This window comes from Phyllostomus discolor, chromosome 8 (genome assembly GCF_004126475.2).
Source record: "Phyllostomus discolor isolate MPI-MPIP mPhyDis1 chromosome 8, mPhyDis1.pri.v3, whole genome shotgun sequence".
Lineage (NCBI taxonomy): Eukaryota > Metazoa > Chordata > Mammalia > Chiroptera > Phyllostomidae > Phyllostomus > Phyllostomus discolor.
In genome coordinates, this window is record NC_040910.2 from 107998472 (window position 1) to 108020597 (window position 22126).

A 22126-nucleotide genomic window follows, 5' to 3' on the forward strand; every position below is an offset into this window, starting at 1 on the left:
ACCAGGGAATGTCACACAGTAGGTCCTCGTCCCTGAGAGCTCCCTTATCCCTAAAAGGTTTCCAAGAAGTTTCCAGAGCGAAGGGACAATGGGCTCAGCCTTGCTGGGCATCTGGGTCTGAAGTGGCAGGTGGTTGGAAGGGGGACGTCACCGTTCCCAGCTCTGATGTCAGCGTCACCTGGGCCTAAAATAGGGCGGAGGCGGCACCACCAGCTGCAGGCAGCCTCCCCGTTCCTGGTGGTGGAGGCCCTGGGTTCCCAGAGTAGAGGACCCTGGAAGGGGTTCCCTTCCTCTGCTCCTGTTCCTCAGTGACCTGTGTCTCCCAGGGTGCGTTCAAGGAGTCTCCGGCTTTGGGTACAAGGTCGGGGTGGGGGCCTTCCCAGTGGTGCCCGCTCTCTGCCACCTCCCCACCCCATCTCCGGTCTCTGGATCCTGGGGTCCCTTGCAGGGATCAGAGATCCAAGCCCCTAGTCTGGGCATCCATGCTGCCCGGGGACCCGGTAGCTGGGCTGCGGTGCAGGGGCAGCTCCAGAGGCAGCTGGGAGGCAGGTGGTTTGCGGGCAGGGCAACCTGTTCGGCCCACAGAGGGAAATCTAGGGGGCTCCACAGGTATCCGCTGCTCCTCAAAGATTTGGGCTGACGGGGGAGGGGCAGAAATGGAGCATGCTGACACCGCGTACCTGACCCGGCTAGTTAACGTTATGTTCAGGGGAGAGGACTGCAATGCCCTGGTGAGGGACCAAGGCGCCCAGAGAGGGGAGGCCACGCCGTCCTGGTGGCTCCGTGACCGCAAGCCCTGCATCCCTGCTCTGGAGGCGGCGGCAGCTGCGGCCAGGTAGAGCCCGTGGGACGGAAAGGGAACTGGCCCTGGGGGGGTATGGGAGGGCTCCGCAGTGCCCTGCTCTGCAAGGAGGTGGAGAGATCCCACAGGCGCCCGGCGGGATTTTAGCCAAATGAGCCTCTGCCCTCAGTCCAGTCCCTGACTTTCCTGGCTCCAAAAGCCTTCGGTTAACAGAGGATTAGCGGGGTTCCCCGGCTATGTCCGCGGGAAGCCGCCTCCTGGGTACAACGCGCTAGGGGTGAACCTGGTCCGGGGCAGCCACGCCCCCGCACCTCGATCCCGCGGGTGCCCAGACTGGCAGTCACCGGGTCAGAGCTCGGGGGTCCCTGTGTGCCCTGCTTCCCTGCCCCCTACAACTCCGCTGGACCCCCGAGCAAGGGGTGGCCGAGGAGGGGGCCACGGGATGGGGACCGGGCGCGACCGGCCCGCACCTGCCGAGGAAGGCCGAGGAGGTGCGAGAAGGCCGGCCCCGGGGCGGTGCCTCTTTTGTCCTCCCGTCTCGGCGGCCCGGGCCCAGCCCGGCTGGGGAGGCCCCGGGGGGCGGGGGCGGGCCCTCGGCTCACGTGCTCGCCGCTCCGCTCTTAACCCGGCCCGCCGCCCCGCCGGGATGGCCGCGGCCGGAGCGCGCTGAGCCGGGCGCCCTCCCCGCCGCCGCCGCCGCCGCCAGCCTCGCCCCGCGCCGGGCCGGCGCCCCCGCCCGCGGCTCCGCAGCCCGCGCCCCCGCCCGCGTCCCGCCTCCGCCCGCGCCGAGCCGCTCAGCCGCAGCCCCCGGACCCGGAGGATTATGAACGAGCCATGAGGCGGCTGCGGCGCTGGGCGGTCGCGGCGCTGCTGCTGCTGCTGCCGCTGCTCCCCGCGCCCGGTGAGTGACCCCCGCCCGCCCGCAGCCCCTTCCCCGCCCCCGCCCCGGGGTTTTGCGGCGGTTTCTGCTGCAGCCACATTTTCCTGCAGTGCTCGGGGTGACAGCCGGTCTAGGGTGCAGGAGGGTGGGGGCGGGGGAGGAGGGAGGGTGCGGACACCCACCTGTCCCCATCTGGCCCGCCGCACCTCGGCCATCCCCCTGCCGCTGGCCGGCGGACTCTGCAGGTCTCTGCGGTTTGGGGGGGCAGTCGTGACAGTTGGGCAGGAGTGAAGCAAGCTCCCGGCCCCCTCCCCATCCCATCGGACGCTTCCCCCTGCAAGGCACCGTCTCTTTCCCCTCAAAACCCCCAGGGCCCCAAGAGCCGCGCCAGAGTGGGGGGTGGGAGTGCCCATTCCATTCCCAAGTCTCCAGCCCAACGGTGGGCACCTGCCTACAGCTATGGCCTTGTCTTCCCAGGTCTTGGGACCCGGGGTCCTGCTGGAGCCCTGCGTTGGAGGGTCTCACCCCAGCTGTGGGGCCCGGAGGCCCCTGAGGTCACAGAGCCCAGCCGTCTGGTCGGGGAGAGCTCCGGGGGAGAGGTCCGAAAGCAGCAGCTGGACACCAGGGTCCGCCAGGAGCCCCCCCGGGGCCCGGTGAGTGGAGCTCGGTGGGGAGGCCAGGGGGCTGGAGCAGGCCTCCGAGGAGCCCGTGGCAGGCCAGGGGCAGCCAGGGTCTGGGCACCTCCCGGGCAGCTGGCTCCCGGTGCTTCCCCTTTTGTACCATGGGCTACCCAGTGGGTGCTGGAGCCCACCGGTGGGAGCACCCACCTGCCCTGCCCAGGGCCCCTGCATCATCGCGGGGATCCCCTGCCCTCAGCAGGCTGAAACGCCCAAGGCTCAGTCCAGTCTCCGTCAGCCTTCTGCCGGCCCCCACTCCCGTCCTGCCAAAGCCGTGGTTTTACCCGAGACAGGGCTGGGGTAGGGCAGTGAGGGGAGGGAGAAGCGGCTGAGCGCCCAGCCAGGGGCTAGGGTCCCTGGGTCCCTGCCACAGCCACCCACAGTGGGCCTTTGTGGAACAGCTCAGTGCTTGCTCCTGCCTCAGTTTCCCCCTTGCACTGATCAGCTTGTTCTGCTTCCTGTCCCCGCTGAGGATGGGGCCTTGGGAAAAGGTTCCAGGCCCCCAGTGTACCCACAAATGCCACCACCCCTGTCCCTTTCAGGTGCCAGGCCCCTCCCACCTCCCAGAGGAAGGTTGGGAATGAAGGAGATTAATTGCAATTAATAATTAATTAATATCATGTGAATAATAATCACCCAGATGGAATATTCATTCAGCACGCCTCAGCTCTCCAGGAGCTGGAAGTTGAAAGTTAGCCAGGCCAACGGGGGCGGCGCAGGGCGGGATGGGGAGGGCCTGGCAGGGGGAGGTGGGAGGCGCGGAGCAGGGACTGGGAGGAGGAGGCTGGGAAGTTTGGGCCGGGGAGGACTTGGAGCGGTGGGGGGTCCTGGGCTGGGCAGAGGAGGGAAGGAGGGAAACAGAGGCCAGCGCTGTGGACATCTGTCAGACTGGCATCTGGCCCTGCCTAATGTACTTGGTTAAAAGCCCTGGGGGGGGGCAGGGGCTGTGGTGGGGGGGGGGACTCGGGAAATGGGATGGAGCAGGAAGGCAGCATGCATAATAGATGGACCGTCACTCAGGGCAGTGCAGGGGGAGGGGAGGCTAATGGTCCTGAGCAGGCAGGCCTGGGGGCGGTGCGGGCGGAGGGAACCGTGCGGAGGCTGCTCAGCACCTGCCCAGGCTGCCTGGGAGATGGGAGGTGGGCACTGGGGATGGTCCCAGGGCCAGGCAGGAGGTGTCCTGGTCTGGTCGGGTGTGGTGCCCGTTAGTCTGACTCTCTTCCCTACTGTCCCCCTTCCTGTGAACTGTGCACCCCAAGGCTGCGTTGGCTGGGAGTTGACTTTGGGGCCTGACTGCCAGGACCCCTGTCTGGTGCGTTAGGGGGTGTCCAGTAGGATGGTGGAGCCGTGCTGCCGATGGGGTCAGAGGCCAGAGGGCAGGGGGTGCCAAGGGCCAGGCAAGAAGGAAAGGTGGGCGCCCTTTCATTGTAGCCCACCTGAAAGGGGGCTGCTCTGGGGTGCGGTGGTGCCTGGGGCAGTGCGGTGGGAGCTGCGTGGGTGCAGCTGGGCTGGGTGGGCTGACCCCCCACAGAGGAGGGGGAGTCTTGTTTGGTGTCGTTCTGCTGGGTGAGTGGGTGGCACGTGTGCGTGTGATGAGTGTGAGTGACCGAGTCCGAATGTGCCAGAGGGGGTGTCTGAGGAGGTGGGGGCGGAGGGGTCCGTGGGTCTGTGAGGCGGTGGTCCCCTCCAGGGTGGGGGTCTCTCCGGGATTGAGCCTCCCCGGTTACTCCACTGCAGCCCCCCCCCCCCCGGGACTCACTCATAGGCTGGCCTTATCCGCACCTCAGTTTCCCCTCAGGTGGGATTCCCACAACTCTGTAAAGCAGGGGACTTTCGTGTGCCCATTTTGCAGGTGAGCAGACTGTGGCTCAGAGAAGTTAAGTAACTCTCTCAAAGTCAGGTCAGACCTTAAGCAGGGGAATCACTGTTTCCAAGACCAGGTTCTTCCCGCTGCCTCCAGGGACTCTGGATTCTGGGGCAGGGGGCAGGTCCCCAGCCTCACCCAGTGCGAGGTGGAAGGGCAAGGGAGACAGAAAGGCGTGTCCAGAATGTTCCCCCGACCAGGGGACCAGAAGGAGACGGTGCCACCCTCTACCTCCCCTTGGCCCTTCTCCCTGGGGCGCTGCGGGCTCACACCCTCAGGGCTGACGGCGGAGACAGCACAGACGATGCCCCCCGCCCCCCGCCTTGGCGCTGCGGGGCTTTGTCTGAAGTTATTGCTCTGGTGTAGGACCTCGAGCCAAGCCAGGCGGTGGGTCAGCCGCAGGACGCCCCTCTGCTGTGGGCCACGCGGCGAGGCCGGGGCACATGCTGACTGGCGGGGCGGCATGGTGAGGCCCGGGGGTGTTGGCCCGCTCTGGCCTTGGGCCGGTCAGGGCGCCCTTCTGAGCCCGTCCTAAAATCAGGATGATGATAACCATCTCAGGCCACCCACTGCCAGGAGGTGGTGACACGGAAGGGCTCGGCCCATGAGGACCCCTGGCCCTTGTGAGAGGGGGACCGAGAGGGAAGGCGGCCAGGGAGGAGAAGACGCCGGAGAGGCGACAGTGCGCTGGGGGACCCGCTGGGGCAGGCGCTGCTCCGCCTCTCCGTGTGTGAGTTCATTTCACGCTCATCACAGCCGCAGCAGGTGGGGCTGCTGCTGCTCCCGTTTCACAGGTGGGGAAACAGGCACAGAGAGGGGAAGCAACTGCCCCAGGCCACACAGCACTTAAGTAGCAGAGCGAAGAGTGATACCCGGAGAAGCATCCTCAACCAGGCCCAGGAGACAGACCCTCAGCTGAGCAGGCTAGGGGCGGGGACCTCGGCCACTGGGCTGAGCTCCTGGGAGAGCCGCCCAGACCGGCACTCCCTGGAGACGCGACCCTGGAAGCCCCCTGTTGAAGACGTGCGCTTGTGTCTTCATCCTGCAGAGGGGTGGGGACACTTGGGTGAGACTCGGTCCCCAACCCTTGCAAGATGGCAGTCGGGGCAGGGAGCCACAGGCTCTTTGCCGGGAACCCTAGTACCCCACTAGGGCCAAGGCCATGCTGTGGTCTCTACAGCCAAGGTCACGGCGCTGTCCCGAGACTGGAGGCAGGAGGGTGTCCTAGGAGGGGCCGATGGCTGGGCGCCAGGGCCAGGGCTTGCGCTGGGCTCAGCTGGGGTGGGCGAGGGCTGTGAGCCCAGCCCTGCCGTGAGGCGGGGCAGAGGGAGAGCGCGTGCCCGAGGCCGAAACCCTTCTGTGTGAAAGTCCGTGTGTGCGGCTTTGCGGCGGGACAGCCTCAGGGGGTCCCAGCTCCACTGCTTCTGGAGGAGGAGTGGCCTGGGCAAGCCTTGGGTGCCTCCGAACCCCACCTTCCCCACCCGTAAAATGGGGATAATAGCATCTCCGCTCTGCCGGCTGCTGTGAGGGCCAGAGGAACGGACGGGCGCACAGATGCCTCACCTGGGGCCTGGCGAGAGCAGGTGTTCGGCGTGTGTGAGGCCCGCACCCCCACCTGACTGGGGGGCCAGGTGCCCGAGTGAGGGCCGGTGTCAGAAACAGGAGCCAGGGTGTCCGGGGGTTACCTGTCAGGCTCTGGGCGGAGTTCAGCGGGGCCACGGGGGCAGGAGTCTTGCTTCCCCAGCCAGACCCCATCCAGCCTGTGGCCTTGACCTTCGTGAGCACCCCTGCTGGCAGCCTGGAGGGAACCAGCTGCCCAGCGTCAGTCTGCAGAGGGACTCATGACCCGATCAAAAGTGTGACCGCCCTCAAAAACTGAACTCAAATCCAGTATCAGAAATTCAGCCACAGCCCAGGCCGGGTAGCTCAGCTGGTTAGAGCGCTGTCCCGATACACCGGGCTTGTGGGTTCGAGCCCCGGTCAGGCAGGGCCCACAGAAGAATCAACAAATGAGCCGCATCAGTAAGCGGAACAACCAGTCAGTTTCTCTTTCTGTCCGTCTCTCCTCCCCTCTCTCTTTAAAACCAATAAAGAAGGAGTGACAGCAGGAAAAAAAGAGAAAGCAGAAATCCATCTAGTTCTTCTCTCTGGGACCCCCAGCACCCTGACAGTGAGCGGGGGCCTCACTGCACCTTGGGGGGCGTAGCTGCCGTTCTCCCAGGTGGGCTTCTCCGGTGACTCCCCACCTGCCGCCTCCCAGCTCACGCGGTTCGCCCGGGTCCTCAAAGCCCTGTTCAGCTGGACCGCTGGACCGCTTATACACTTTCTCCCTCCCGTTTGTTATTATCACTAATCCTTGCGAGAATAACACATTAGAAAGGGCTGTCATGTAATCCTCGCAACAACCCTAGGTCACAGATGGGGAAACTGAGGCTCGGAGAGCTTGAGCAGCTCACTGAGGCCTTCGGACGCCTCTGCTTTCAACACGAGCATGGAGCCCGGGCAGCGAAAAGGCCAGTGTAGCCGGGTTCTGGGAGACCCGCCCGTGGCTGCCCGCAGGAGAAGCAGAATCAGGGTGTGGGGAACAGGCTGGTGGCCGGGCATGGGGGGGCCGCAGCCCCTGCGGGTTGGCAGGTGGGGGGGCAGGCTTTACGGAAGAGGGTGGGGAGGCGGAGGCCCTGGCAGGAGATGGAGGCCCGGAGGAAGGGTTCAGGGTGACTCTCTGGGGACGGCGCCTGGGTGTTTGGGTTGTCTAGGGCACTGGGGACCCTCAGCGCCTCTGTCTCCCTCTCCCCAGGGCTGGTTCTGTCGGTCTGGGGTGGGGCCTGGCCTCTGTGTTTGTTCCCTTAGAACTTCAGCAGGACCTCTGCCCCCGTCCCTCTGCGCCCTGTATCTGGTGAGGTCGGACACAGGACGCCGAGAGGTGCCTGGGGAGGGGATGAGCCAGCGACAGGGACGCCTCGGGGAGGGCGTGGTCCCTCCAGCCAGGTGGCCGCAGCGGCCGTGGGAGATGCCGACTGCAGCCCACGAGGGAGGCGTGGCGCTGCCCCTCCCCACATGGCCCTGGGCCGGTCACCTCCAAGTGTCTGTCCCCGCGCCTCCGCCTGGCACTGGTAAAATGAGCGCCAGACGTCTCAGGCAGGGCGAGATCAAATGAGCCGGGGGCACGTGAAGGCCGGATGGCCCGGGAACAGGAGAGCGAGGAGCAAGAGCAGGGCACGGGGTCGGGGCCCAGCCGGCCAGTCGCCAGCTGCGCTGAGCTGGGTGCGGAGGAGGGCGGGTGACAGGGGACGGGAGGGGCTCCCAAGGGACGGGCTGAGAGGTAATGGGAGAAGTCAGGGGCAGGTCAGGGGCAGGAACAGTTTGGCTTTGCTGAAACCTGGGCCTGGAGCTCGGCCGGGGAGTCTCAGGACCCTGGTGCCCACAGGAGCCCCCTGCCCAGGTACTGGGAGTGGCACATAGAGATCCTGGGGACTGAGGCGGGCCTGCCTGGTCCTTCCCATCCTTCAGACAGGGGACATTCCCCTCTGTGCCCTCCCCCCCCCACCGTCCTCCTACTTGGGCCTGGCCGGGCAAACCCCCCCAGCGATTTTGTCTTCCTCCGCTTCCTCCTACCACCTCTGGTGGGGGCAGGCAGCGATGAGGCCAGAGAGGACCTGGTGTTCGCCCCCCATCCGTTTGGGCCTCCCTCAGAGGGGAGAGGCTGGATGGGTGAGCTCACTCCCTTCCGAGTGGAGAAGACCCTGCCAGTGCCAGGGCCAGCCAGGCCAGAACTCCCCAGGCCCCGGACGACCCCCGCCCCATGCACCAGCCTCACCGCCTTGCACCTGGGCTCAGCTTGTCGTTTCCCCGGGACAGTCTGCGGCGCCAGCGAGGTTGCTGGGCCATCCCTGCGGCCGCCCGGCCTGGGAGGGAAACCAGGGCAAGGAGCCTGGACAGGCGGCTCCTCCGGGTGGCCAGCGTGGGGGCGGGTTCAAGGTTTGCCACTGGGGGGTGGGAAGAGCAAGCAGGATCCGACCTGAGAGTGGGGAGCACAGAGGTGGGCGAGGCAGAGAGCTCAAACCCAGCAGGAATGGAGGGGAGCGGGATGGTCCAGGCCAGTGGGGAGCAGGGGGAAGCAGAGACTTGTCCCTGACGTTCTGTTGCAAGCCTGATCCGTGCTCTAGGGGCTGAGCACGGAGCTCGGAACCTCCATCCGCCTGGGGGGTTGGAGGGGGTGGCGAGTCAGTGTTCTCGAGGCGCGGAGGGCTGCTGACCCAGGCTCGGGCCCTTTGCCCCTCTCCTGGGGCCTCGCAGGGACACCTGGCCATTTCCACCTTCCCTCACCTTTGGGGGAGGAAGGCCCTGGAAGCTAATCTGCTAGGCTTGAATCCCAGCTCTTCCACTTCTTAGCTGTGTGGCCTCGGGCAGGTTCGTAGCTCTGTGCCTCAGTTTCCCATCTGTCTACAAGGATCACAGCAGCAGCCACCCCACTAGGTTGTTGTGAAGGTCAATGTGACGAACCTGTGAAGCGTGAGAGCAGTGCCGGGCCCGTACAAGCGCTCGGGGGAAACCCAGGTGGCGCTGAGGAAGCCGGCAAGCACAGGGCTGTGGGATCCCGTGACCTCGGGTCTCCCTTCCTCTCTGCCACCTGCTCCCCCCAAAGGAAAGGCACAGACTCTTGCATCCGTACGGCCCAGCAGCGGGACCCTCACGGAGGGGCCTGGATTCCGTCTTCTCAAACGGAGTGAAAGACGCTCCAGTGCCTGCCAGGCCGTTGCCGACCTTTTGCAGGAGTGGAGGCTTGGGGTGGGGATGTGGTTGCCGAGAAGGACAACACCCCCTTGACCCAAACTCTCCTGCCCCTTCTTCTCTTGGGTGGCTTTCCCCAGAGGTGCGCTAGCTTCAGGTCCGGAGTCCCTATGTCCCCCGCACAGCAGCTGGGTGCCCAGGCCGTGGAGGGCGGCCATCTTGCTCAGCCCGGTGCGTTGTCATGACAACTCGGAGCCTCCCAGCCCCACTGCAAAGGCCCCCTCTGAAAAATTTATCAGGAAAACTTCCGTGTTTAAAAATTAACCACAGGATTGAAATATTAAAGATGAGCTACTTTGGGCGAGGCAGAGGGCAATGGACTTGGGGATAGAGGAGCCAAGTTCTTTCATCCTGACCAGATGTCATCTGCCCATCACCCCGGCTCCCAGGCCCCCGTCAACTCCAGCCCACCCCACCCCTGTCTGCTGAGTCTGGGGTCTCCTCCTCCCGTGGAGGCTGGGGCCTCAGGGAAGGGGGGGAGGGAGACAGGGAGGAAGGCCCCTACTTGGCAGGTTCCCAGGGTCACGCTGCACCCAGCCCCTGTCTACCCCTTTCCCCTGATGCCTCTGAGGGCCTCCCTGCAGCCCACCTGAGGGTGCGCTGGCCCTGCCTGCAGCGGGAGGGCCTGGCCTGAGCAGTGGGCAGGCCAAGCTGCCCCCCTCCATCCTGGAGGCTCCCGGAGGCCGCCCCAGAGGGGGTGGTGGGCTGGCATCTGCCCCCTGCGCTGCTCACCGTGCCCGCACCCAGAGGGCAGAGCGGGCTGTGCCCCGGTGGGCGCACTCCTGCCCCTACTCCCGGGAAAGGAACAGGGTCTCGCACGAAGCATCTTCCCCGCTAATCCATGGTCCTCACAGCAGCTGGACTGTGCCCTCCCTCCCTTCCCCGGGCTACTCTCTGTTCTGGGGTTCCCCGATTCCCCAGGTCCCACCTTCAGGCTTCCCCAGGTTGACTGACCCTCCCTCTGCCCTCTCCCCACCCCCAGCCCGTCCACCTGGCCCAGGTGAGTTTCGTCATCCCAGCCTTCAACTCCAACTTCACTCTGGACCTGGAGCTGAACCAGTGAGTGTGGCCTTGAGCCCGGAGGGAAGGGCGGCTAGCGGTGGGCGAGGCAGGGCCTGGGCTGGGCTGCTGGGGGAGGGGGGGACTGCAGGGGCGGGGGGGGGGGGGGCAGAGGGTCTGCCTCTCGGCCCAGGGGACCCAAGCGTGACCCAGTCCCACGACTGGCCCGTCCTGCTGCTGCCCGCTCTGTTTCAGTCACCTCCTGTCCTCGAAGTACGTGGAGCGCCATTTCAGCCGGGAGGGGACCACACAGCACAGCACCGTGAGTGCCCCTGGGAGGGGCCCGGGAGGTGGGGCCTGGGGTGTCCCTTACACTTGGGGTGGGCCTGCCCTGCAGGACCCTCCCTCTCTCCCCACCTCGGAGGGTTTGGGGGTCGGAGTTGGAGCGGCATGTCAGAGAGGGTGCGGTGCCCTGAGCTCCCTTGTCCACCTCCAGGGCCCTGACCCCAGCCAGCTCCCTGCTGGGCACGGAGGCAGCCAAGCACCGTGACCGCTCCTCTGGGAGGGGGCAGTCGGGGAAACACCCTCTCACTCAGCAGAAGACCCTGGGCATCCCTGGCCGCCTGGGACAGCAGGGTCCCAGCCCTAGAGGCCCAGCGGCCCAGCAAGGATGAATGAGTGTCTATAAATAGCCGCACCCCTCCCCCAGGCTGTTCAGTAACTGGAGCACAAGTAATTCTGCAGGAAGCAGGGGGAGGGGCTGCCGGTCCCCTGCGACCCAGGAGCGGGGGCCAGGAGGACACACAGCGCGTGTCCAGGGGCGGTCGGCGGAGGCAGTGGTGTCTGTGAACACATTGCCTGTGACGCTGTGTGTGCGTGTTGGGGGTGCGTCCGCAGCATTCATCTAATTAAGTGAGATCATCCGTGGTTAAGTGCTTAGAACAGTGCACAACACATAGTAGGTGCTACATGAATGCTAGTTATTCTTCTCAGAGGAGTCTGGGGCCCCTGCATCAGCCCCAACAAATGGCTAAGAACCGCTGATGGAGTCCAACTTCTTGCCTTCGGAGGTGAGGGGAAGGAGGCCGGCGGAGGGCCAGGAGATGGCCCCGGGGTGAGACCGCGGGCTGGGGGCACGCCCCCGCGTAGAGCCCGGCTGTAGAGACCCCGGGCGCGCCCAGGACCGCAGCCCCCGCGCTCGGGCACCTCCAGCGGCCCGCATCCGTCTTCCCGCCTCCACGCCAGCGCAGGGGGCACGCCCACTTATATTCCGCTCCTCCAGGGGGCTGGAGACCACTGCTACTACCAGGGGAAGCTCCGAGGGAACCCCCGCTCCTTTGCCGCTCTCTCCACCTGCCAGGGGCTGCAGTGAGTATGGGCGGGGCTGGGCAGCCTGAAAAAGCCTCGGACCCCGGGGCCTGGGTACGGTGGGGAGCCGCGCCTCTCTCTCCGCAGCGGGGTCTTCTCCGATGGGGACTTCACCTACATCGTGGAGCCCAGGGAGATGGCTGAGCCTCGGGAAGCCCCCCAGGTGAGCCCCCACTGTTCCCTCTGACAGTGCCATCACAGTCGTCCGGGTGGCTGTCCCCGCCCCCTCCTTCTGCCTTGGTAACCTCAGCCTCACTGCCCTCAGTGACCCCAGCTCTGGTTCCCTCCCCCTGTGCCCCCCAGCTCCCGTGTCCCCCAGGTGACCTCCCCCTGGGCTCCAGTGTCCTTGGCTCCTGTCCCCCAGGGTGCCCCCAGGTCTTGACCCCGGAATCTGAGCATCTGGGAGATCGGATCCGACATGGGAGCTCTGGCCAGTTCTGGGTCACTCCGAGGTGGGGTTGGGAACGGGCTGGGGAGGTCTCCCACCCCCCACCTGGGCTCGGTGCAGACCTGTCAGCCATGCAAGAACTACGTTTTCCTCGTTGCAGGGACCCCTTCCCCACCTCGTTTACCGGACCTCTCTGCTCCCAGCCCCCGCCAGATGCAGGGAACCAGGTAAACGAGGAAGAGCAGGGCTGGGGAGGGGCCTGGCTGTGCCTCCCCTCACCTGTCCCTCCCTCCAGACTGCCTGTTCGCTGCCCCTGCCCGCTCTGCTCCTCCGAACCGGCCGAGGCTGAGAAGGAAAAGGCAGGTACGGGGCCCGCACAGACCTCGGGCTGCAGGGACCTCAGGCTGTGGTCCAGAGCAGGAGGACACCCCTGCCCCTGGCTAGGGCAAAGGAGAGCTCAGGCTGATGTGGCTGGGGACCGGGGAACCATCTCTGGGAGGAAGCCCCCCACCCCGCTCTCTAATGCCAGTGTCCACACATGTCCCCGTGGTGGGCTAACAGGGGCTGCCTGCCCTTATTAAACCCAGGATGGGGACGGGTATCCCCACCAGTAGGGTCTGGCATTCTCCCTGGCTGGAGTCCAGCCCCCTAAGTCTGTGCATGGCTTGACCATGACACCAGGCACGGAGGGGACTGATTCCAGGTGCCCACCCCCTGCCAGGTCCGCCGGGGCCACCCCACGGTGCACAGTGAGACCAAGTATGTGGAGCTGATCGTGATCAATGACCACCAGCTGGTAAGTGCCCTGGGGCTGGGGTGACTCCGGGAGGCGGGGCCGGAGGCAGCCACACCCCCAACCCACTCTTCCTGCAGTTTGAGCAGATGCGGCAGTCGGTGGTCCTCACCAGCAACTTTGCCAAGTCTGTGGTGAACCTGGCAGATGTGGTGAGCAAGCCTCCCCCTCCTGTTCCCTGTCGCCCCACACTCCCCGCCTGGCTGCGCACATCCTTGGGGTGACCCCCCCACTTCCTGGAGGCACAGACCGGAGCCCGTCTCCCACCCTATCCCCCCACACCCACTCCCACCCTCCAGCTTTCTCCCCACCTTCTCCCGTCTGGGCTCAGATGTACAAGGAGCAGCTCAATACCCGGATAGTGCTTGTTGCCATGGAAACGTGGGCAGATGGGGACAAGATCCAGGTGCAGGATGACCTCCTGGAGACCCTGGCCCGGCTCATGGTCTATAGGCGGGAAGGCCTGCCTGAGCCCAGCGATGCCACCCACCTCTTCTCGTGAGTCCCCTACCCCACGCGTCCCGCCAGCCTGTGCTGGTGGCCGCGGTGCTCAGGGGTCCGGAGCACCTGCTCTGCACCAGGTGCCCTCGCAGGGTTCAGGGCTGGTGGGGCTCGTCTTGCACCTGCCCCAGCCACTTGCGACAAGCTGGGCATCCTCCCCTGTGTCTTAGGCTGATGCCCCTTTTCCCCACCTCCGGTCCCCTGTGCCTTCAGCTCTGCCCATCACCTCCGCCTCGCTCCCTCTTCCCTTTTCCGACTGCCCCAGCACCCCTTCCTGGCAGGACAAAAAGTCCAACAGTAGGTCCCTGCAATTAGAGATGATCTAGTAGGGACCTCTTATGTGGTTTGCAGGCAAACAAACCCAAAGAGGGGAAGGGGCTGGCCTGAGATCACACAGGCTGACATGAAGTGGGGGCTCCTTCCTACTCACCTCCCCAAGGAAGGACTCCGGTAGGGGAGGCTCCTCATCTCCCTGGGGAGGGGAGCCACCATGGGTAGGGCAGGAGGTTTTCCTGATAGCCCTCTCCCCGTCCAGGGGCAGGACTTTCCAGAGCACCAGCAGCGGGGCTGCCTACGTGGGAGGCATCTGCTCCCTGTCCAGGGGCGGGGGCGTGAATGAGGTGAGCAGTGTGGGGACACAGCTGGGGTGGGGGTGGGGGGAGGGGCTCCTCAGAGCACCAGCCCTGTGCCTTTTGGAGGGATGTAGACATCCTTGTGCTCTGTCTTCCTCACCCCAAGTACGACAACATGGGTGCCATGGCGGTGACCCTGGCCCAGACGCTGGGGCAGAACCTGGGCATGATGTGGAACAAACACCGGAGCTCAGCAGGTATCCGCGGTGATCCCACGTGGCCCCGCAACCAGCCTAGACCCACACCCAGCAGCTCCAGGAGGGAAGAGGGTGTCCGTGGGGGCGGGGGGCAGTCGCCCATCCTCTCTTACGTACACCTGGCTCACCTCTCAGGGGACTGCAAGTGTCCGGACAGCTGGCTGGGCTGCATCATGGAGGACACGGGGTGAGTTTGGGCAGACAAACCAGAGGACAGCCTTGTGCAAGGAGAGTCCAAGAGTGAGTACTGGTGACAGGCTGGACCTGGTGGCCTCAAGAGGTCCAGCTGTCGGAACCACTCAGGATTCCAAGAAACCCCGTTTTCTGCAGTACACTGACTGCGCAGGGAGACCCAGATTCCTCCGCTCAGCACCAAAACTGAGCAGGCTGTAGTGCACATTGCCGCCGCTGGGCGCCGCCAAAGCCTCGTTTGGAGGCACCTTTGCTCTTGGTCACTCCAACCTCTCGCTCCCGGAGTCCTGAGGTTGCAGAAAAGGGACAGGAGCGACCTCCCCCGCCCACTCAGGCGGGAGGATCGTTGTGCAGTCTCCGAACACATAGATCCTCAGCCTCCCCCAGAGGGTGAGCGAGTCCCCGGTGCGGCCTATCCTCAATCTTTAGAAGGGACCTAGAAAGTGGGCTGGCGGGGAGGGCGCGGCTGGGGCCCAGCGGCATCGCCTCCTTATCCCTGCCCAGGTTCTACCTGCCCCGCAAGTTCTCGCGCTGCAGCATCGACGAGTACAATCAGTTTCTGCAGGAGGGCGGCGGGAGCTGCCTCTTCAACAAGCCCCTCAAGGTACCAGCCCAAGGGCGGGTAACGTGGGAACGAGGCTTGGGTCGCGACCCGGTCAGACTCCCGACACCCCTTCCCCGTCCAGCTCCTGGACCCCCCTGAGTGTGGAAACGGCTTCGTGGAGGCGGGGGAGGAGTGCGACTGCGGCTCTGTGCAGGTGAGCTACCAGCGCCGGGTGCGAGGCCAGGGACGCGGGGGTGGGTGAGGGGGCGGGCCTACGTGGGAGGGTCCGGGCTCCCCCGCCTCCCTCCCCGTCTCGCCGCGTCTCTCAGGAGTGCAACCGAGCGGGCGGGAACTGCTGCAAGAAATGCACCCTGACTCACGACGCCATGTGCAGCGACGGGCTGTGCTGTCGCCGTTGCAAGGTGAGGGGGAGGAACCTAGGTGCTGACCATCTGATAAAGAGCGGGGTTTGGAAAGGAGCAGCAGCTGGAGCCAGAGCAAATTTGGAGGGGCGGGGCTTGGCGCGAAAGCACCAATGGGGGAGGAAAGGGCGGGACGTGCGGGGCCTATTGAGGGCGGGGCCGGGAGGAGCGGGGCGGGGCACCTGCGGGGAAGCGGTGGGCGGGGCGGAACAGTGAGCGAGCCGGGGGGCGCGGCCGAGGGGACCGGAGAGCGCCGGGTCCGAGGTCCCTGGCTGAGCCCTGAAATGCATCCTTTCCTCAGTACGAACCGCGGGGTGTGTCCTGTCGAGAGGCCGTGAACGAGTGCGACATCGCGGAGACCTGCACCGGCGACTCAAGTCAGGTCCGTCCCGCCTGGCCGCTCTGCAGAACCCCGGGCGGGGCAACCCCCGTCCCTACCGTTTTGGCTGTGCTGGGTGACCACTGTTCTTAGCGCCCCTCCGCTCTGCTGCCGGCGTCGCTGCCGCTGACTAGCCCGTTTCCTCACCTGAGAAAGGGGTTGTTCGTGCCTCCTGGCTCTGCTCCTTCACTCTTGTTTGTAGTCTCGTCGGTGTTCCCAGCACCTGGCATGGTCCCGGTGCGTGCTAGGAATGGGAGAAGATGATAATAGTTAACATCTTTCAAGTCCTTCTTACGTGCCAGGCATTTAATTTTCCCAGCCCTGTGAAGTCAGTGCCAGTGCAGGGAGGCTGGAGAGAGAGGCTTTGGGCCTGGCGGACCTGTGTGGTCCGAGTTCCAAGGCAGGTCTTTGCTCCTGACATGGAGGAGCCCTGAACGCTAGCCCCCACTTGGGGGGCGTTAGGCCACCCCTTCTTCCCTCCTTGGGGCCAGCCTCACGTCTCAGGGCCGGGGCCACTCTGCTCAGCCTGCCCCTCTCTCTGCAGTGCCCCCCAAACCTGCATAAGCTGGATGGCTACTACTGTGATCAGGAGCAGGTATGGCTGTGTTGGGGGCGCCCCCCTCTTCTGGCTCAGTGCAGTGTGTGGTCTCCACCCTGACCACTGGTGTGCCGGTCCCTTTTGTGCCTTAGGGCCGCTGCTATGGGGGTCGCTGCAAAACCCGGGACCGGCAGTGCCAAGCCCTTTGGGGCCATGGTGAGTCTGGCTGGGAGTGGAAGAAGGGGCTCTGGAGGACCCGGAATCTACCATCTGGGGAGGGGGCAGGTTCTGGCTAAATGTGCAGCTCTCCAGCCTCTCAGGGACCCAGCGGGCCTGGGGGTCAGCCGGAATGCTGGAGGTGCAGGCTTAAGGTCCTGGGGTGGGGTCTGGGGTGACGCCTCACATCACCTTTCTACAGCGGCTGCCGATCGCTTCTGCTACGAGAAGCTGAACGTGGAGGGGACAGAGCGTGGGAACTGCGGGCGCAAGGGGTCGGGTTGGATCCAGTGCAATAAGCAGTGAGTGCCAAGGCTCCTGGTTGAGCCTCCCCAGCCCTGGGGTCTGGGTTTTTGTTTTTGTTTTTGTTTTTTCGGAGATGGAGCTGTAATTTCTTCTAGGATGTGCCTGTGAGTCTCAATGGGAGAATATGTAAAAAAAAAAATTCAGAGTGTGAGGAGAAGGCAAATTCAAGTTTACTAGTTGGGTCAGAGGTCAGACTCAGGGCCCACTGTCTCCATTCCGCCCCAACAGGGACGTGCTCTGTGGCTTCCTCCTCTGTGTCAATATCTCTGGAGCTCCTCGGCTGGGGGACCTGGGAGGGGACATCAGCAGCGTCACATTCTACCACCAGGGCAAGGAGCTGGACTGCAGGTGTTGGCTGGGACCATGGCGGGGGAAGGGGAGGTGGCAACTGTGATGGGGTGGGGGGCATGGGCGGAGGCTGGCTTTGCCGTCTTCCCAGGGGTGGCCACGTGCAGCTGGCCGACGGCTCAGACCTGAGCTACGTGGAGGATGGCACGGCCTGTGGGCCCAACATGCTGTGCCTGGACCATCGCTGCCTGCCAGCCTCCGCCTTCAACTTCAGCACCTGCCCTGGCAGCGGGGAGCGCCGCATCTGCTCCCACCACGGGGTGGGTGCCTGGAGCCCAGGGATGGCGGGAGGGGCTTACAAGAGGGGCCAGAGCCCTGCTTACCTTGACCGTCCCCGCCCCTCCCCCCACCACCTCCAGGTCTGCAGCAACGAAGGGAAGTGCATCTGTCAGCCAGACTGGACGGGCAAAGACTGTGGCATCCACAACCCCCTGCCCACGTCTCCGCCCACCGGGGAGACGGAGAAGTACAAGGGTGAGGCCGCTGCTGCCTGGGGAGGGGGTCTGTCTTCTTGCCTCGCCCTGCCTGTCCCAGCCAACCAAGCCCCGCCCTCCTCCCCAGGTCCCAGTGGCACCAACATCATCATCGGCTCCATTGCCGGGGCCGTCCTGGTTGCAGCCATCGTCCTGGGCGGCACGGGCTGGGGATTTAAGTAAGAGGCACTCACGCCATGCCCCCTCCTCCCCCCACCACCCGTGTCCTGGGGCTTCTCAGAACCAGGCCGTTGGAGCTGAGGGGCTTTTCTGAGAGGTTAGCTAAATCGCAGCTCGCAGGTCACGGGCCAGGCCAGCCATGCCACGGACCTTGTTTCAACAATTTTTTAAAAGATTTTATTTATTTATTTTTAGAGGGGGAATGGGAGGGAGATAGAGAGAGAGAGAGAAACATCAATGTGCAGTTGCTGGGTGTCATGGCCTGCAACCCAGACATGTACCCTGACTGGGAATTGAACCTGCGACGCTTTGGTTTGCAGCCTGCGCTCGATCCACTGAGCTATGCCGGCCAGGGCCTGTTTTAACATTTTTTAAAAATTACTTGCTTACACTTTAAAAACCCAGAAACTTTACATTAACAATGCTGATTTCCTGCGTCTCGTAAAGTGAGACAGCTGGGCTCCGTGGTGCCTCATTATGATCCAGACAGAGGGGGGTGAGCAGGGCGGTTTGCCCTCTCTAGCCCCACCCAGCCCGTGGTGCTCCCGGTGCCCAAGTCTCCAGCTCTGGAGTTGGTCTAAACCCTCGGTGTGCTAAGGAGGGACCCAAGGCCCCGGGTCACACAGTGAGTTAGCTACAGAGTCCCAGGTATCTGTCCCTGGGCCTGGCATCCGTGTCCAGACCCAGGGCCCCTGGTCCGTCTCTGGGGCAAGGGGTCTCACAGGAGCTCGCGGCCCCTCCCGGAGAGCAGGTCACAAATGGTTTCTTGTTCTCTCTCTGCCCACCCTCTCCTTGGCTCCTGAAGAAACATCAGGCGAGGAAGGTATGACCCGACCCAGCAGGGGGCAGTATGACGCCTGCCACCTCATCCCTCCCACTGTCCGTCTCCATCTCATTTGTCATCTCGCATTCTGTGGATGGGACCCAAGGGCTGGCTCCCCTGCACCGCGGTGCTGATGTCGCTACAGGGGTGGGAGGATCCACTCCCGGAGGGAAGTCCTCAGCCACTGCCTCTGGCCCACCCATCCGCTCAGGCCGTGGTCTGTTTGATCCCGTCCCTCCTACACCCACATCAGTCCTGGCCCTCCCCGGGCCCCCCAGCCCCCTCCCCCACCCCGGGGAAGGGAGCCTCCCTCTGCATCCTATTTGTTTTGTCTGTCACGCCCCTGCTGTCTGACCTTCCACCAGCTCCCCTCCCTGGCCAGCCTGTGACTGGCTGTCTCCAGGGCGCCGCAGTCACCTGGGGCCCATCTTGGAGGGGTCTTCCTCTGGGCCCTGCCTCGTGTGCTGCCCCGATGCCCCTTCTCCCTTCCAGGTCTGGAGGGGCCTAAGCGCCACACCCCTCCCTCCAAGCCTGGCACCCACGTCTCAGCCCGGCACCGGGAAGCTGCCCCCGCCCAGCCGTGGAGGGAGGCACCATTGCACTGTCTTCCAGGCCCAAGCCTTCCCACTCCCGGCCCCACAGGGGTTTGGGTGGGGGCTGCGGCCCTGCCCTTCACACCACCAGGGTGGACCAGGCCTGGGGCATCTCCCTCACGGGCCCCCACCCGACCTCACGCGGCTTTGGCCTTGCACACCAACTCTCTTCTGTGTGAATGTAGCGTCCATCATCACAGTGGTGGGGGGAGGGGGGAGGGGTGCCCCCGGGGGCGTGGCCTAGAGGGGCTCTTCCTCGAAACCAGCAGCTGGGACAGGGTTCCGGCTCTCTGGGCCTTCGGGAGAGGGGGCTGAGATCAAACTTTTTAAAAAAACTGAATCTTAACCTATGAATGTAACTCTGGGGGTGCCGGGCCCGGCAGTCTGGGATGTTTTGGCCATTCGTGGGCGGGGCTGGAGGAACGGAGGCGTGGCCCTCCCCTGGGAGGACTACACCTGGATGGAAGCTTCTCTCGGAACACTGACGCCCCCAGCTGGGCGGGGCCGCGCCCTCCCGGCCCTGCTGAGGCCCGGGAGCAGCGTGAGCGCGGATCCAAACCAAAGCTGCCTGCTCCGCGCCGAGCCCGGATTACGGGCGCGGTGACCCCACGTCCCAGATTGTCTTCAATTCAAAGTGACCATCCTGCCGTCCCTGCCAGGACGCATGCATTTGGGGGCCTAGAAAATGCAGCCCCTTAAATAAAGTGGCACCTCCCCCCTTTCAAGAAGGGCGATTCTGGGGCCGACTCAGGGTTTAGGTGCCCCCTGGCGCGGCCTAGCGGTCCCAGGCTGGGCCACCTTTTCCTGGGAGGACTTTCCCACGTAGGGGAGGCCTGAGGTGGCCCAGTGCCTGGAGGGTCAGGAGTTCTGCCTGTGATGTGCATGAGGAGGTAGGAAAAGGCGGGTCTCATGGGTGGTCTTCAGCTTCTAGAAAAGTCCTCAAGGCCCCGTCAAACCCACTCCGCCCCTTACCCCCACCCCAGGGCCGAGTAGCAAGTTTACAGTTGTTTCCCCCTCGTGTCCGCGGGTCCCCGCTGCAGCGGAGGCCGAGGGACGGGTGGAGGCCGGGCGCACTTCCTCAGTCCTCCGGCAAACAGCCCTGCCCGCGGCCTTCCCCCGATCCCCGACCCCTGCTCGGGACAGGGGGCTCTGGCTCCTTGACTGCTGAAGACCAGCTGGCAGGGGCACGATGGGGGTCTAGCTACCTATGGATGAAAGCCACAAACGGAGCCCCCTCCCTGGGGACCCCCACCCATACTCAGCAGGGATTTCTGAATACCCCAGGGGCTTCTGAGTGGCCTGTGTTAGTCCCCCTGCTCCTGGGACAACTTCGAGGAGGAATCATGGAGGAGGAGGCTCCCCGTTTATCTGCACCCCCCCTCAGGGCAAACTGGGGACTGCAACCCATTGACACCCTCTAGGGTGACTGGATATGCTACAGTGGGGTCCTCAGGACTGAGCTTCAGCTGGCACTGCCCTAGCGAGGGGGTGGGTGGAGTACCCCTCTGGCCAGCCCTGCTCCACCAGCACCCTGAGCTGGGGCAGGGGCAGGAGGGCGAGGGCTGGGTTTTGAACTATCGCTGTGATACCTTAAGGCACCCTCCGAGGGTGCACACGTGCGCACAGGTGGCGACGCGTCTGGCACAAGCATTTGGATCCACACCTCTGCACAAGTGTGAATACCTCTGCACACACGGACGTGGCTGTGTGTGCACACGTGGGGTGGGGTGGGGTATGGAGAACTTAAGATGTCACGTGACCAGTCCACGTGGCTCCCAGCCACCCGTGTCCTCCTGCCCAGACCCTGGCAGTGCCCGGGGGCAACTGGAGGCTGCACCGGCCTGGGCCTGGAACTGGCTCCATATTGCATCCTGTACATATGTCATCGAGGCTCGGGGTGGGGAGGCAGGGACAGACCATCAATTAAAGATCAAGTCTGGGGGCTCACGCCAGCCTGTGCCTCTCCTTTCTGTCAGTGGCCGCACTGTGATAGGGCAGGGGGACGCTTCCGTGTCCTCCCTGGCCCTGGAAGGTGCGTGGTGATGGATGATGATGGGCAAGGGGGGGAGGGTGGGCCCTGAAGGCAGGAAGTGAGCCCCTGGGTGCTGGGAGGCTCAGAGGCAGGGCGGAGTTTTCCATTCACAGCCAGGAAACAGACGCGGGCTGGGTGGAGGGTCTGGCTCTTCTGCTTCCTCCCCTCTCCCAACGAAGATCACTGCCCTCCGGGTTCAAAGCAGAGCGGAGGGAGGGGGAGCGCATTGGAAAGCGTCTAACCCCAGGCAGGAAACTCCACTTCCCTTTTATGGCTGAAGCGGGAGAGGCCTGTGCTCACCTAAACCCCCGAATCTGGTCCTCATGGCAGAGCCCTCTTGGGCCCCTGGGAGTTTGTTCTCGCCCCACCACCTCGGCTGTCTGCTGCGGCCCCTGCGAGGCCGAGAGCCCCCCCACCCACTGGGGCCCTGTCTGAGCCAGATAGGTATGATTCTTTCTTATTTCAATTTTTTTGAGTGGCTGACAAGCTCACTTTTGAGTTTTGCACAGTACACACTGGAAATAGCAATGTGCAAGCAGTGCTGAGGTGGGCAGAAGCCCAGCACCCCGCCACGTCCAGGTCACCGCAGGGCAGGACCGGCCAGGCCAGGCTGGCTCCCCAGTCGCTGAGGCAGGACCCTGCCAGGTGTGACGATGGGCAGCCAGTGTCGCTGGTCACTGCTGCCCTGCAGGGCCAGGCTGTGATGGGACAGCACTGGAGCCCCAACCGACCTCAGGACTCCTTTCCACCCCCAGCATGGAAGCGCCCTAGAGGGCTGGCTGGGAACTCCTGGGTTCACGGAGGGCCGCCCACAGGGAGTCACTGCCGCGTGGCTGTGGATCAGCTCCACTGGTCCTGAACCTCAGGGCCACACAGCATCCCTGTCACTTGCAGAACCTGGCCCCACTGAGACTGCTGGGTGTGACACCAGTGACCATCATCAGGACAGGGTCCTTCCAAAGGGAAGTCCGAGTCCACGCGAGCCCCTCGGGCCTCTCCTGCCACAGCACTGACACACCCAGCTCCGGCCGTGCGCCCCACTGCCCGGGTGGGGACAGGCCCGCTGCGGGCGTCCTGGCACCTGCAGGCCTGGGGCTGCTCCAGCACTCTCCACGCTCAGCACACGCTCACGGCAGACTTGAGAGCACCCAGCAGAGAAGGCAGGCCCGGCGCTCAGGCCCGGCACTG

At 64.6% G+C, this 22126-nt stretch overlaps 1 protein-coding gene across 3 annotated transcripts; it reads left to right on the forward strand.

Annotated features, from left to right (window-relative positions):
- Positions 1 to 1574: 1574 nt before the first annotated feature.
- ADAM11 (ADAM metallopeptidase domain 11) lies at positions 1575 to 20853 on the forward strand. Of its 3 annotated transcripts, XM_028519770.2 has the most exons (27): positions 1575 to 1703; positions 2160 to 2335; positions 9997 to 10073; positions 10269 to 10335; positions 11296 to 11381; positions 11469 to 11544; positions 11930 to 11996; positions 12065 to 12132; positions 12491 to 12565; positions 12643 to 12714; positions 12894 to 13060; positions 13599 to 13683; positions 13802 to 13892; positions 14028 to 14079; positions 14589 to 14688; positions 14771 to 14842; positions 14958 to 15050; positions 15352 to 15432; positions 15974 to 16024; positions 16120 to 16183; positions 16386 to 16485; positions 16718 to 16837; positions 16929 to 17097; positions 17197 to 17311; positions 17399 to 17489; positions 18296 to 18313; positions 18806 to 20853. In XM_028519770.2, the coding sequence occupies exons 1-27, from the start codon at positions 1637 to 1639 to the stop codon at positions 18819 to 18821; spliced, it is 2316 nt and encodes a 771-aa protein (XP_028375571.1). In that variant the 5' UTR covers positions 1575 to 1636; the 3' UTR covers positions 18822 to 20853. The 3 variants fall into 3 exon arrangements, with proteins under 3 accessions (XP_028375571.1, XP_028375570.1, XP_035889912.1); XM_028519769.2 differs by having other exon boundaries at positions 18296 to 20853; XM_036034019.1 differs by lacking the exons at positions 1575 to 1703; positions 2160 to 2335; positions 9997 to 10073; positions 10269 to 10335; positions 11296 to 11381 and having other exon boundaries at positions 12065 to 12128; positions 18296 to 20853.
- The last annotated feature ends 1273 nt before the right edge of the window (positions 20854 to 22126 follow it).